This window comes from Coffea arabica, chromosome 6e (assembly GCF_036785885.1).
Source record: "Coffea arabica cultivar ET-39 chromosome 6e, Coffea Arabica ET-39 HiFi, whole genome shotgun sequence".
Classification (NCBI taxonomy): Eukaryota; Viridiplantae; Streptophyta; class Magnoliopsida; order Gentianales; family Rubiaceae; genus Coffea; species Coffea arabica.
In genome coordinates this window covers 8,921,969-8,935,253 of record NC_092321.1, presented here as the reverse complement: position 1 = coordinate 8,935,253, position 13,285 = coordinate 8,921,969, and the positions used below count along the sequence as shown (strand labels likewise).

The following is a 13,285-nucleotide window of genomic DNA, read 5'->3' as shown; positions in this document are numbered from 1 at the left end:
TCATTTTCAACAAATATTTTCAATCATGAAGTCACAATTACAAACACCAATTGAAATTCAATCCATCCAACACAAGATGTAATAAAGATGAATCACGAGAGTAGAATCCAAAACATAATACGAGTAATCGTGACAACCCAAGGACATTTAATGCTAATAAGGTAGTTAAGACTTGAACAGAAATCGAAAACCATCCATCTGGAATAGGTGGTGCTCCTCAATGCGAAATGTCTAAATGAACGCACAACCCTAAGGCGCAACCATCATATGTCCTTGTTTGAATTGTGATTTTCTACCAAAAATTTTTTTTACAGTTTTTATGAATATATTTTTAATTTTTTTTAATCTAATATATATTAAATCGTTATAATACAATTTTTTTTAACAAAAAAAGAAGTCCTAAAAATAACAATTCAAATAAGGTCAGTGACTCAAGAAATACCATGCCTAACAACATGAGTTATAGGAGTATTAACTTTTGTGCCATGCCTCACAGCATGAGTTATAGGAGTATTAACTTTTGTTATACTAGGTATCCGTATAACAACTATCACGATCGGTCCACTCCTTAGTCCTTGTAGTAATCGGCAAAATTACTACACCTTGATTAAGGTTTTGGATTCTGAATCGTGAAGAAAACATCAACGTTAGAAGAGCTATAACCATTGAGTTTGGTACAGTAGTTATCACCAAGCTTGTAAAATTGGTGAAATGGGAGATTAAGAGTTCAAATCTTATCTTCCACTATCTGTCAGTATATGTAATTTACTATTTTAAAGTGATTTCAAACGGATGCATGATACATTTGGGATCGATGGTGATTTAATTCCCATCGATTTTCTCTTGAGTCTCTTTAGGTCTCCGTTCCATAGCATACAATAAATGTAGATCTATCATATTTCCAAAAAAAAAAAAAAAAAAATGGGGGTGGTTAGAAGATCTACCTGCCAAGATCGAAGAGGTCTGACAATCCAATGACCATCTCTAGATTAATGCGGCCACTGAACGATCACCGCAAGGGATGGTGACGGTGTACCATCAAGTCGTCCACGTCAATACTTCAATACTTCAATGCTGTCGCCCACGCAAGGGAAAATGCCGTACTCTACTTTCTTTGGGATTCCTTCTCTCTTGCGACACTCCAGAGAACGGGAAAACTTAAAATAAGGCTTAGGGTACTCTCTTTCTCTCTTCTCTCTGTTAGTACGATGCTAAATCGAGGCTTTATTTTGTGATTTCCCTCTGGTTGGAGAATGGCATGTTTATCATTCAACTATTTCTTTTTTTTTTGCTCAATTATTTGATAATTTGTTGCCTTTACCGGTGCATTCAAAGACTTTTTTTTTTTTGGTTTCTAAGCTCATCTAAGCAGTTTGTACAGGTTTGGCATAAGTTAATGTCTTCTTGAAATATTAACACTCTAATGTTGGGACTTGGCGAGATTTTGATCAACATGCTATGGTTCATTTAGGTTGAACAAGCCTCTTGATTCTTTTTTACAGTTAGATTCGTTTCTTGATGCACACAAGGTGGTGTTTCATCATCAATTCATGGATTCTACCCTCTTAACTGCTTTTATACGTATTGGTAATCTGTAAACTGTTGAGTGGAATGAAGACGTCAAGGAATGCCCCCTTTTGAAGTTCAAGAGCGACTAGTAAGGAGATATGAAGTCCGCAAAGTAGCAGGGCTTCTAATTATTTTGTTTAATACCTGGTTCATTTATATAGTTCTGGTTGAAGCATGTGTAATAATTTCCTTGCACATTATTAAACAAGGCAAAGGTAGATACATGGTGCTACAAAAATTTAGAATTCACCAGCATAGCTTCTGCTGTTTAGCGTTCTGCATGTTGGGGCAAGTTCACACATTGCAGAAATTTTTGCTTTCAACCAAATGCTGAGAATTGCTGAAATTCACCTGCTTACTCTTTTCTCTTTCTCCTTAACTGAACAAGACAAATACTATCAAAAAACTTTGTTTGGATTGCTGCTATATTTCTCCTCAATGTAGAATCAACCTTTTGATACATCTATCTATATCTCGTATAATAGTCAGCAAGGCAAAAAGATTAGTGTATGGTCCTTTACATGTTTAACATTAGTTTTGACAGCACTAGGCCTCAATTAGCCTATTATCCGTTCAATAATTTACTCTGTCATCTATGTAGTTGCTTGGGAACAATGGAAAACAAGGGATTGTTGCAGAGTAGGGAACTCTATCAGGTAACCTTATTCCTCTAGTTCGAAATCTGTGTGTTTCTCTACTGGAAAGCTTAATGGCACTCATTCTTTTACCATGACTCAGTACCTCCTGGAGACTAGTGTCTATCCACGTGAACTGCAGCCTCTCAAGGAGCTAAGGGATGTTACTGCAAGTCATCCGTGGTAACATTTTTCAAACTGTTAATTGCTCCATATAGAGAAGCAAGGAGAAGACTAGTAGACTGTTTCATTTCATGTTAATCTAGCCTTTCCCAGCTGTTTGCCCTGGAAACGAAACCAACAATATTTGCCAAAATTCAACTGGTGATAATTTTGAAACTGTCTGACAATTTACATGGAAAAAATACTATACTTGACTCACCCCTGGGCTCACAGAATACAATTTGATTAATTCTAGCATCTCTAATTTCTGGAAGTAAACTTTGGATAGTCATTTGAATATTGGATCCATACCTATCCCAAATTGACTTGTAAGTTTAAACCTCCAAAACAGCAGACTTCTATACTGTTGCCTTTAAACTAAGTTTGCTTTAGAATGCATACATATATGACAGTCAAATCAGTCATATTTTATGCCTTAAGATTGCTAGCTTCTGTTACAGGGCCACTATGGCAACTGCCCCAGATGCTGGTCAGTTGATTGCCATGCTCTTGAAACTAATAAGTGCCAAAAAGACAATAGAGATTGGTGTCTTTACTGGATACTCCCTACTGCTTACTGCCCTTACAATACCAGATGATGGCAGGGTCAGAGCTACTAACAATTCTTCATCATTGTGAATCAAACATATGGAACTGTTTCTTGGCTTACAATATTTATTCTTGCAGATTGTAGCAATTGACCAGAACAGAGAAACATTTGAGATAGGGCTGCCAATCATAAGAAAAGCTGCAGTTGAGCATAAGATCGACTTCATTGAATCCGAGGCTCTTCCAGTTCTTGATAAACTCCTTGAAGAAGTACGGTTCAAGTAACTTAAATTTGTTCTCTTATCTCTTCACCATACTAACCTTCTGTTTTATAACTTTTCATGTTTGGAGGTTAAGTTAGCTTATCTCTTTTAATATCTTCTGGTTCTGTTGTAGAATCTTAACCATGAAGCCTTTGACTTTGCTTTTGTTGATGCGGACAAATTAAATTATCTGAAGTACCATGAGAAACTGTTGAAATTGTTAAAGCTTGGTGGAATAGTTGTATACGACAACACACTTTGGGGAGGAACAGTGGCCTTGCCGGAAGAATCTGTGGCTGGGGAAATGAAAGCAGGCAGGCATTTCACAATTGAGTTCAACAAATTGCTAGCTGCTGATACCCGAGTTCAAATATGCCAGGTTCCTCTGGGTGATGGGATTACTATTTGTAAGCGTCTCCACTAAGCTTATGCTGGAGTACTTATTTGGTAGCTGTAAATTTCTGTTCTTTATCAACATGCTTGTAAGCACGAAGTTGTGGAGTTGAGATTCTTGTTTTGTGTTAATATCAGCCTTCAGTACAAGATTTTAATGCCTTTTTGAAATAGATAAAAGAAGTCATCGTTGGAAGGAAATTATTTGCTAGTCACATAAGATCATAGGAAATGCACATTGTTTTCTAAGGTTTCGAGCTACCATGATCGAGTATATATAGTCTGAGAAAACAAGAAATTCCTTCAAGCTATATTAGGGAGATTATAATAGTTTATTTATAATAATATGCTTGTAAATAATGTTTTTGACATCAAGGGCAGCAAGCATCATTACGGTTTGAGGAGCCTTATATTACAATAGCTAAGTACTAATTCTTCAAAAGTTTCTTGATAATCACTCGTTGCTTCTGTTTTGGATGTTTCCAACTTACAAATAGTACACCAATATCATATATCAGTGAGCTGGAGAATGAATTGAAGGATATGAATTTAGCTTGGGAACACTACTTTGCCTTTCTACTCTCAGACCCTCCTTATTTGCTTGGAAAAATTAAAGTTACTTCAATTGAAACTAGGCTGGTCTCTGCTGTCCTAACTCCCAAGGATGTCGTGGATTTTCGTTGGCAATTAGATAATTGTACTCGAAAGTGTTGGTTGTTTGAAGCCATTGCAGTTGGTAAAGTTGATAAAATGACAAACACATGCTTGCTGGACATGTCTCAGAACATTATCATTGCAGTTGGTAAACTAGCTAAATTAATACGACCAAGTGTCGGTTTTGAGGTTTGTTTTCTTTCTTTCTTTCCTTTTTTTTTTCAAATTTGATTTGTTGAGACATTTAACCTGGAGGGAATTCGTACTTAAAGCAATCTACAATCATGACACAGATAATCATCAGGAAAAAAAAAAAAAAAAAAAAGAGAGAGAGAGAGAGAGAGTCCTACTTTTCTCTTCTTTTGTTACTTCATCTGGACCCGTATTGGTGTGGTAAATTGGTCCGTGCTTAGAAGGTGAAGACTTAAAAATTAAGCGAAATCTGGTTTTGAACAGAAAATAAAACGAAAGGGACATGAATTATTTGATTTAGTTAAAAGCAGCCCGAATTCTTGATTCGCAGCATTTTCTTCGGGTCAGTATATTTGACTTATCATACACACTAGAAATTTTGTGTAGCAAATCCTTGAATTGTTAGTCGGATTGAGCTGGTAGTGAAAGAATCAGAACAAAATCTAGAAAATGCATTGCTTACAATCACGAGTAGGTAGGTGCGTTCAAACGTTTTTGCAAAAAAAGGAATCTTCTTATCAAATGTAACATATAAGTCAGTCATCGACTTACAAATTACAATGGAAAGGTTGCTACACGATGGTCTCCACTCTATAGAGTCTTCTTTTACTATTCAAAATTTGAAATCGTTGGCCAAATTATTCGTTCCATGACCTGCTACACAACTCTCAATATAGTAGTTGACTCAATGGAAATTTCTTTCAAAAATTAAAGGGAATTATTAATTACTCCTGTGGTTAATGTACATAATGTAACTGTAGGCGATTAACGGTCTCGTTTGGCAAATGAGTTTTTGGGTATTTGTTTAAAATTTTACTATAACGTTACTGTAAAAGTTGTAGGAAAAATTTTTAAAATGTGTAAATTTTTTAATATTTTGAAAGGTATAGTTTAAAAACTTCGAGAAGTTTTTTGAAGTTGCTGTAGCTAAAATTGTTAAAAAAATTGTAGAAGACAAAAGTTTGGTCAAAAACTTGTTTGCCAAACAGTTGGTTAGTTGGCTGTTCAGAACATCTGGATTGAAGAAAAAAAATCCCAATTGCTTCCCCAGAACGAAAGAAAGCTTAAAGTGGGGGAAAATAAACATTATGCGAACATATTTTGCAGATAGCCAATCCGTGATTAACTGAAAACCTTTCAAAATTTAAAGCCACAAAACACCTTTTCAGCAAGTAAATATTAATTTTTTTAAATAGAAAGGCCCAAAACGAATGTTCTTTCATAATTGCATTCCTTGTGGACTCTCCTCTTTACACAAGGATGAGGTCTTCCCATGTACCTATTACCTAACACCGCCCCTTGTTTTAGTTTCCCGTCAACGTAAATTCTTGTTGGGGCATTTATCCATAAGGGGACGAGGTAGGTTGCTATTGAATTGAGTTGAATTCAAATAGTGCACTATTCGAGTAAAAATGCTTCAGTTCAACCTTATCGAATTCCTCAAAGTTGAACTCAACCTCATGTTCGAACTTATTTTATCTTATTTAAACACAATCAAATTGAGCTCAATCGAGTTTTCAAGTTCGATTGTCTAGTAAGTATTTATAATTTTATAATAAATAATTTAAGATTATATTATAAATATATTAATCAATAAAACTCGATGAGTATTTGAATTTTGATTTTTTCTATTCAAACTCGATTTGATTATCTTATCAAATTGTTCGAATTCAATCAACACCAAGTACGAGATGAGCCTTCGACCGAGATACTTGCGAGCCCGAGTCGAGTGTGGAGCCAATCACTTACCGAATCCTTTTCGTGCTTAGACGATGGTATTGAAGATGTTTAAGAAGAAGAGATATAACTACAACTTTGTACAAACTCAACTCACCATTGTACACGAATTTGGCAGCACAAGTTACTGCGTCAACCCAACCATATGGGAATTGCTCTGCGCTTTCCTTCCTAGAGCAGCACGACTGGAAAATTCCAACTCTTAATAATAATAAGCAGATAAAAACGCCGAAACCAACTTGTCAGAAGTACGAAAAATGAACCCATAAGACTAAAATCGTGTCAGTATTGTACTCTTCTCCTAGGTGAGTCATATAATTGGGACAACCTCATTGAGTTGATTCCTTAATTACACCTTCATAGCAATATTCGTTGAATATCAGTAGTAACACCTTTCGTAATTGGACTTTCTGGCTAATCACAAATCGTATGGCATATCTACTATAGTATCTACATTCACTAAACTCAAGAATTTGATTTGAATTGGTTGTCAATGATGTATGCTCATTTTGGAGTATTTTGATTTGTATGACAAAAGTAGGGAGCGGCATTTTCCTAAAGCAACCGGCAAGAGTCGTAGGGTAGAATAGCTTCCCTTTCTGATCACCTCCTTCTTCAGCTCTCGGTGAAGAACACAACAACTAACAAAGAAGAAGGATAAATGGGAAGCGAGGGATTGTTGCGCAGTCCAGAATTACGCCGGGTACGTACGCACTGCTGGTCTCATTGCACGGCATTTTGGATATATTTTTCTGCTTGTTTTCTCGTTTCGTGTGAAGCTATTAACACTTGAAAAAAAGGCTTAACCATGTCTACGTTTCTGTCTAAAAGTATCTGCTGGAGACTAGCGTATATCCACGGGAGCCACAGGTTCTCAAGGACTTGAGGGCTGTCACTGCAACTCATCCAATGTGAGTTCTTGTATTAAATGTTCGTTCTTGTATATAATTTGAGTATGACGGAGAAATGGAAATGGTGCGGTTCTCTTGTATGTAGCAGTAGTACTTAGGACTAATAGCCGGCCGTACAAAATTGCGATTTTCAGGGGGAACCGACGCTGATGCGGGTCAGATCAGATGCTGTCTTTGCTGTTGGAGATAATCAACGCCAAGAAGACCATTGAAATTGGGGTGTTTACTTACAGGATACTCCCTGCTCCTCACTGCTCTTACTATACCCCAGGATGGCAAGGTTTAATTCTGCTCATCTTTAATTTTATTGGAGCTCAAAGCATGTAACCCCTATTTGGATTGCCATTTTTCTCCAAAAAAAAAATTTTTTTTATGAAGATATTTCTCAACCTTTTTTTTACCTTACATATATATATATATATATCAAATCGACACGATACTTTTTTTTTTTTACAAAAAATCGGAAAATAGCAATCTAAATACTTTTTAAAGTGTTACAGCTAGCTAACTACTACTAGGTCCTTTCTACCTTACGTTACTGTTCCAAATGAAGTCACTGCTACATAAATATCACCAGCTCCTACGTTTTTTTTCCCCTGATTTCCTTTCTTTTTCCGTAGATCATAGCCATGGACCCGGATCAGGAGGCACATGACATCGGATTACCATTTATTAAAAAGACTGGAGTTGAACACAAAATCAATTTCATCAACTCTGTGGCTCATCCCGTGCTGGATAATCTCCTGGAAGATGTGAGATTATTTTGAATAATTTGTTGTTGCACCATAGAAACTACTCCATCGAGTAATTCTTTCACGTTAACATGTTTATGGGACGGTTGATCATGGATTTCTTCTTCTTCTTTTTTTTTTTCCCCCTTTTGGGTGGGGGCTCTGCTGCTGTAGTCTAATGAACATGACAGCTTTGATTTCGCCTTCGTTGACGCGGATAAAGCGAATTATGCAAAGTACCATGAGAAGCTATTGAAATTGGTGACGGTTGGTGGAATAATTGTGTACGATAACACACTGTGGATGGGAACTGTGGCTGAAGCAGAAGACTCGGTTCCCGAGACACTGAGAGAATCCAGGTTTTACATAAAGGAGCTTAACAAATCACTTGCTGCTGATCCTCGGGTTCAAATCTGCCAACTCCCTTCAGGCGATGGGATGACCATTTGCAGGCGACTCCGCTGATCTTCCCGATTTAAAAGTGGCCTTGAATAAATTTGGTGAACTGGACGTCCTTCCACAGGACTCGTCACCAATGCCATTTCTCAGCTTTTCTGTGTTCGTTCGGTTTTTTTTTTTTTTTTGTCAACACAGGGGTAATCCCCTTCCGTGTTCGTTTCTTATAGACTACGTTTTGGTCTCCATTGAAAACTTGGTGGAGTTTCTCCAGTTCCAGTCTTGTGCCTTCCTTTTTATTATAAAAAAAAAAAAAAAAAAAAAAAAAAAACTCTTACCGTAGAAGAGTTATACATTCTAATATAATTATTTGTGCAAGTGAGCGGATTTCAAGTCTAGCATACAAAGGCAATTGTTCAGCTGTTGGCTCTTTGTCCATGATAGGTTCTCTATTAAGTCATGATAGGAAATGGTTTGCCTGCTTCGTGGTGCTTCGAGTGCCTTGCTGAATCCATTATTGTGATTCTTCAGCCTTCACTTGTAACACACTAATGATTTAGGAAAGAGTTGAAATAAAATCCCTTTGTTACTCGTACCATTTGAGCACTTCTCCATGTACACAGAAGCCAAAATGATGCAAACATGTTTCTCAAAGGAATCCTAGAAAACAAGAGTAATTTCTCAAAAAGCATAAACCCACATAATGATTAAAGGAGGTGGAGTAAGACATTGTTGAATATGTTTCCACCCCCTACCACCTGTAACAAACAAACAAACAAAAAGCTTAGGGGAAGTGCAATCTGGGAACTTTCTTTTGCTTTATCTGCACTAATAAGTTGGGCAACCTAAAACTCTCCTCGCCTAAAGATACAATTCAGATCTGCCTAAATCACAAAATGTGAGGTTCATGGCCTCCTATGGTCATTCTAAAGTAAAAGAATGGAAATGAAATGCAGCACATATCTATTCCTCTTGAGCATCAAAGTTACCAGAAGCTGAAGAATTACAATGGAACTTGTTGCTGGCGTTGTATTTCCTTTCCAATGTAGTATTTCATCACAACCGGAATGCAATTTATAATGCGCCACCTAGAAAAACAGCATTGAACAAAGGAGTGGAACTTGACGTGCCAAATAGCATCATCAAATTTACCAGGACCAATCATTAGCTATCCACCGCAGCTGCATTATCATTTTAAAACTTCATCCCACACAACGTTATTTGACTTTTGTAGCAAAGGTTTCTGCTACAAGGAGAGGAAAGGCAATCGTTGCATCACAGTGAACCTGCTAAAAGAAACAAATTGTAATGTGACAAAAATATACAGATTTTACTTTCTACTAATTATATCATCAAACAAGCAATAACTAGAAGGTAGTAATTGAACTTTTGTTTTAATGTGAAAATAAGACTTGATCTAATCTCAAAACTTAGCTGATAGCAAGCCTCAAGGCATCTGAGAATGCAGACAAAAGCAAAGGACTAAAAAATGTACAACTCCAAAAGAATTAACCTTCACAGCCTTCGCAGAACCTCGTATCTTTCCCCATGATACAGCTTCATCTGGACGGGCACCAGAATCACTTCCATCGTATTCTTGTGCTGTGTTAATAAAAACAGCAAAGTCTGCACCATTACGCATCATATTTGCATTACATATATGATGCTTGGGTAGTCCCCCTCCAAGAATTATCATTCCTGTCTTCCTGAGACCGACATGGACAGCCTCGCCGTTCATGTTCCTAATATCTGCTTGCGATTATAACATTTCACCAAATTGTTACCAGAAGTACTATGCCTTGGCAGAAAATGAGAATGATATGTCGTTACCCTGCACAATGTCAATAACCAGGCCAGGATTGCGGAAAGAATGGAAATATAGCATGTCACCCAGTGAGCCATCTGTTAAGCCAGGACAAAAGACAGGAATGTTGTTCTGAAAATAAATGGAGATTTTAGAATCAGTAAGCAGATATTGCAACCATATAACTTTTTATTTTTCCTCTTAGCATCATAATGATATTGTTCATCACAGTACTCCATAACTACAAAAACAAAATACATAAATTGATAAGCACTGAATGGGATAAAGCTATTCATGCCATGATTAAACAGAAAGTTCTCGTGTTTAGCAATTTTATAACTGTTCTTCAAATTCTTTTATCAAAAAATGGACAAGCTAGATTACACAGCACGACAACTCAAATTGAGAACCATTTGACACAAAAAAACGAGTAGTCTGATTGAATACCTACCTTGTAGGCCCAGTACAAATATGAACTCTCATCATTAATTTCTTTTCCAAGGCGGGAGATCACTTTAGATGGCGTCCACAGCATATTCTGCAAGAAGATAAGGAAAGCTCATGATATATTATTTTTTATGCTTTTCCCCATCAACACCAATTTGCTCTCCCACTAGAGAGGGAAAACAACAGAAAAGGATATTGAATTTTACAAGCACAAGTAAGGCTAATACAAATCTGCAATCATTCAAGACATCTAAGAGTAATCCACCAAAATTTTATCATCTTAAAGCAGCCAATGGATGGCATGGCATCCAGTACCATAAGCTATCCCAAAACAATGAAATTTTGATACCAAAATGACAGTATACAGCCTCGCAATCTTGATCCTTGGAGTGGCTAGCACGCATCATTTGCGCTTTTATGCTTACAGCTTCAAAACTACAGCATGCTATTTAAAGTACAATTAGATCCAAAACCAATTTGTCAAATGCCAGTGACACTAAGATGGACCCAAACCAATTCTGATGCAAGAATTAAGCTACAACAACACCAAATTAGTAAAACAAAACAAAGAGGGACATACAAGGATACCTTTGAAGTCTGCTCTTCCAACATCTTGTCAAAAATTGGAATAATCCAGTCCTCAAATTTGCAGTAATTGTTATTAGGAACCAACAAGTTACCAATACGATTCAACCCTTTCGAGCGTAAAGCAGCTCCAGGCAAAGAGAAGTCACCTTTATATGTGGGTGCAAGGCACTTGATAAGATCCTCTTCCACACCACCAGCTGTTGTAACAACTACATCAACCTGCATTACAATTTTCAAGCATTCACCTTTGAAAATCAAATTTAAATGAAGCAGGAAAAGGAGACCAAAAAAATCAACTAACAAAACATTTGCAGCACCCTATTACATAAACAATCATCACCCACCCATCAATTAATGTGGAACAAGTACATCCAACTAATCTAATATAAACTACTCCATACCTTATCTGACTCTATGACAGTGGAAATTGTTCTCCTAGTTGATTTAATAACATCATCCAACTATAAACTGGTAAAGTCGGTAAAGATGATGCATTTACCAGTAAAGATGAATGCAGACAGTGTTTAAGGTGACTAAGATTAAGTGAGAAACCAACCCGTAAGTAACCAATAAGGTACGTATGAGTCTATTCCAGAGCCAGAAATGTCAAGTATCCTTTACTAAATAAGCAGAATAGCACATGATTCCAGCAATTATGCGTATCACCTAAGTTTAAGGTCAACCTTTGTGTCTCTTAACTAAATACCAACTTCTACAAAGTCCATTTACCTACCCGACGTCCTGAATCATCACAGAGAGTAATGCCTAGAGACAATCAGTCCTAGCAGAATACAAACTGACCAAAGCACAATCAGAAGTGATATTTACACAACTGCTCACCATGTGATGCTGAACAAGATACCGAATGGTGTCTCGAACCCCAGAAGATACAAGATTTGAAGTGAATCCAAGGAAAACTTTACACCTAACTGACTCTCTAAATGCTGGATCTCTCTCCTCTTCACTGCAATCCTCCGTTGGACACTCGTCTGAAAGCCTCCAATCCAGCTTTAATCCATTATACCGAAAATCAAACACAAACATTGACAGCAAAAATTAAAATAGACAACTGGATGTTGAAACAAAAAAGACACCCTCATTTCAGGGCATTTCCATCCTAAGCTGTCAGCAAGCAGCATGTACTTAAAACCAATAACATTTCGGCCTACCTAAGCGCTTCATGAAATAGTAACTAAAAACTCAAACAAGATCGAACCTTTTGACAACTGAAATACGAAGAACTCAAAATCAAACAGAAAAAGGTGAGTGATCATCCGGTTAATCAATTAATACATCCTGGATTCGAGTGACTGACCATTTGGTTAACTACGTCAATGGCGTCACCGAGATTGGAGGCTTGAAAACCAGTGGAGACCATTGATTTGAGAAGCTCCGGATAGTTGACGCCTTGGTTGAAATCATAGCCCTGAATTACGGGGCAAGTTCCTTCTAGGGTTTCTGACTTCTTAAAAGCTGCTAAGCGGGCGGACTCCAAGGGGTTTCCGCCATTCATGGCGTCGCCCATCCTCTGCTTTGTTGAGTATCACCACTCAAAAAGTAAAAAGAGCGTAAGCTCAAGAAAACAAACAGAGACCTGAAAAATCAAGCGCTTAGACGACGCAGGTGTTGCATTAGTTTTTTGCTTTGCTTTAATCGGACGCTTCTGAAACTATACTAGCAAAGCCAGAGCCAGCCTCCCGTTCCTCCGTTTAAATGACTTTTTCATCCTCGCTTGTCTGTTCTATTCCACTGCTTTTCCCTTTTCTTAGCTCTCTTTTTAACCCTTCTGACATACAAGTAACAAGACGGGAAGGCAATTAGACCACCGGAAGTGCGCTCACAACTCCATTTACATCACTTTGGCCTCCGGTGTCGACGTCAGGTCGAAGATTTTCCGTTTGCAAAACAATTAGCTACCTTTGTACATACATTATGGCAACGACATGGATTCTTATAACTACAGTAGTAATTTTGGAGTATGTCATTGTAGTACCTTTGGGACGTTCGTGTGCTAGCTAGCTAGCAATCATCCGGACTAACGAATCCAACCGTTTGGAGCCAATCTCGAGCAAGCAGTTCGAAGCGAGCTCGATTCGAGTTCTAATCGAATTTAAGTTAATTAAGTTGAATTTAAAATCGAATTCAAGTATATATATATATTTATAATTTTGACAGTAAAATTGTATATATATTTTAAATATTTTATTATTTATTTAAAAATTATTATTTTATTTATTTTTAAAAATAAAATAAT

At 37.0% G+C, this 13,285-nt stretch overlaps 2 protein-coding genes and 1 pseudogene across 4 annotated transcripts; 2 read left to right on the top strand and 1 right to left on the bottom strand.

Annotated features, from left to right (window-relative positions):
• The first annotated feature begins 963 nt into the window (after positions 1-963).
• LOC113695448 (probable caffeoyl-CoA O-methyltransferase At4g26220) lies at positions 964-3,772 on the top strand. Of its 3 annotated transcripts, none has more exons than XM_027214546.2 (6): positions 964-1,175; positions 2,171-2,225; positions 2,308-2,387; positions 2,828-2,972; positions 3,054-3,185; positions 3,312-3,772. In XM_027214546.2, the coding sequence occupies exons 2-6, from the start codon at positions 2,184-2,186 to the stop codon at positions 3,600-3,602; spliced, it is 690 nt and encodes a 229-aa protein (XP_027070347.1). In that variant the 5' UTR covers positions 964-1,175; positions 2,171-2,183; the 3' UTR covers positions 3,603-3,772. The 3 variants fall into 3 exon arrangements, with proteins under 3 accessions (XP_027070347.1, XP_071911078.1, XP_027070348.1); XM_072054977.1 differs by lacking the exon at positions 964-1,175 and adding an exon at positions 1,205-1,256; XM_027214547.2 differs by lacking the exon at positions 964-1,175 and adding an exon at positions 1,293-1,657.
• Positions 3,773-7,203: 3,431 nt separating this feature from the next.
• LOC113694623 (flavonoid 3',5'-methyltransferase-like) lies at positions 7,204-8,790 on the top strand (annotated as a pseudogene).
• Positions 8,791-8,869: 79 nt separating this feature from the next.
• LOC113697150 (deoxyhypusine synthase) lies at positions 8,870-13,145 on the bottom strand. Its single transcript, XM_027216628.2, has 7 exons — positions 12,347-13,145; positions 11,872-12,039; positions 11,032-11,250; positions 10,448-10,534; positions 10,023-10,128; positions 9,706-9,941; positions 8,870-9,478 (listed from the first exon to the last, which is right to left on the bottom strand). The coding sequence occupies exons 1-7, from the start codon at positions 12,554-12,556 to the stop codon at positions 9,410-9,412; spliced, it is 1,095 nt and encodes a 364-aa protein (XP_027072429.1). The 5' UTR covers positions 12,557-13,145; the 3' UTR covers positions 8,870-9,409.
• Between the last annotated feature and the right edge of the window lie 140 nt (positions 13,146-13,285).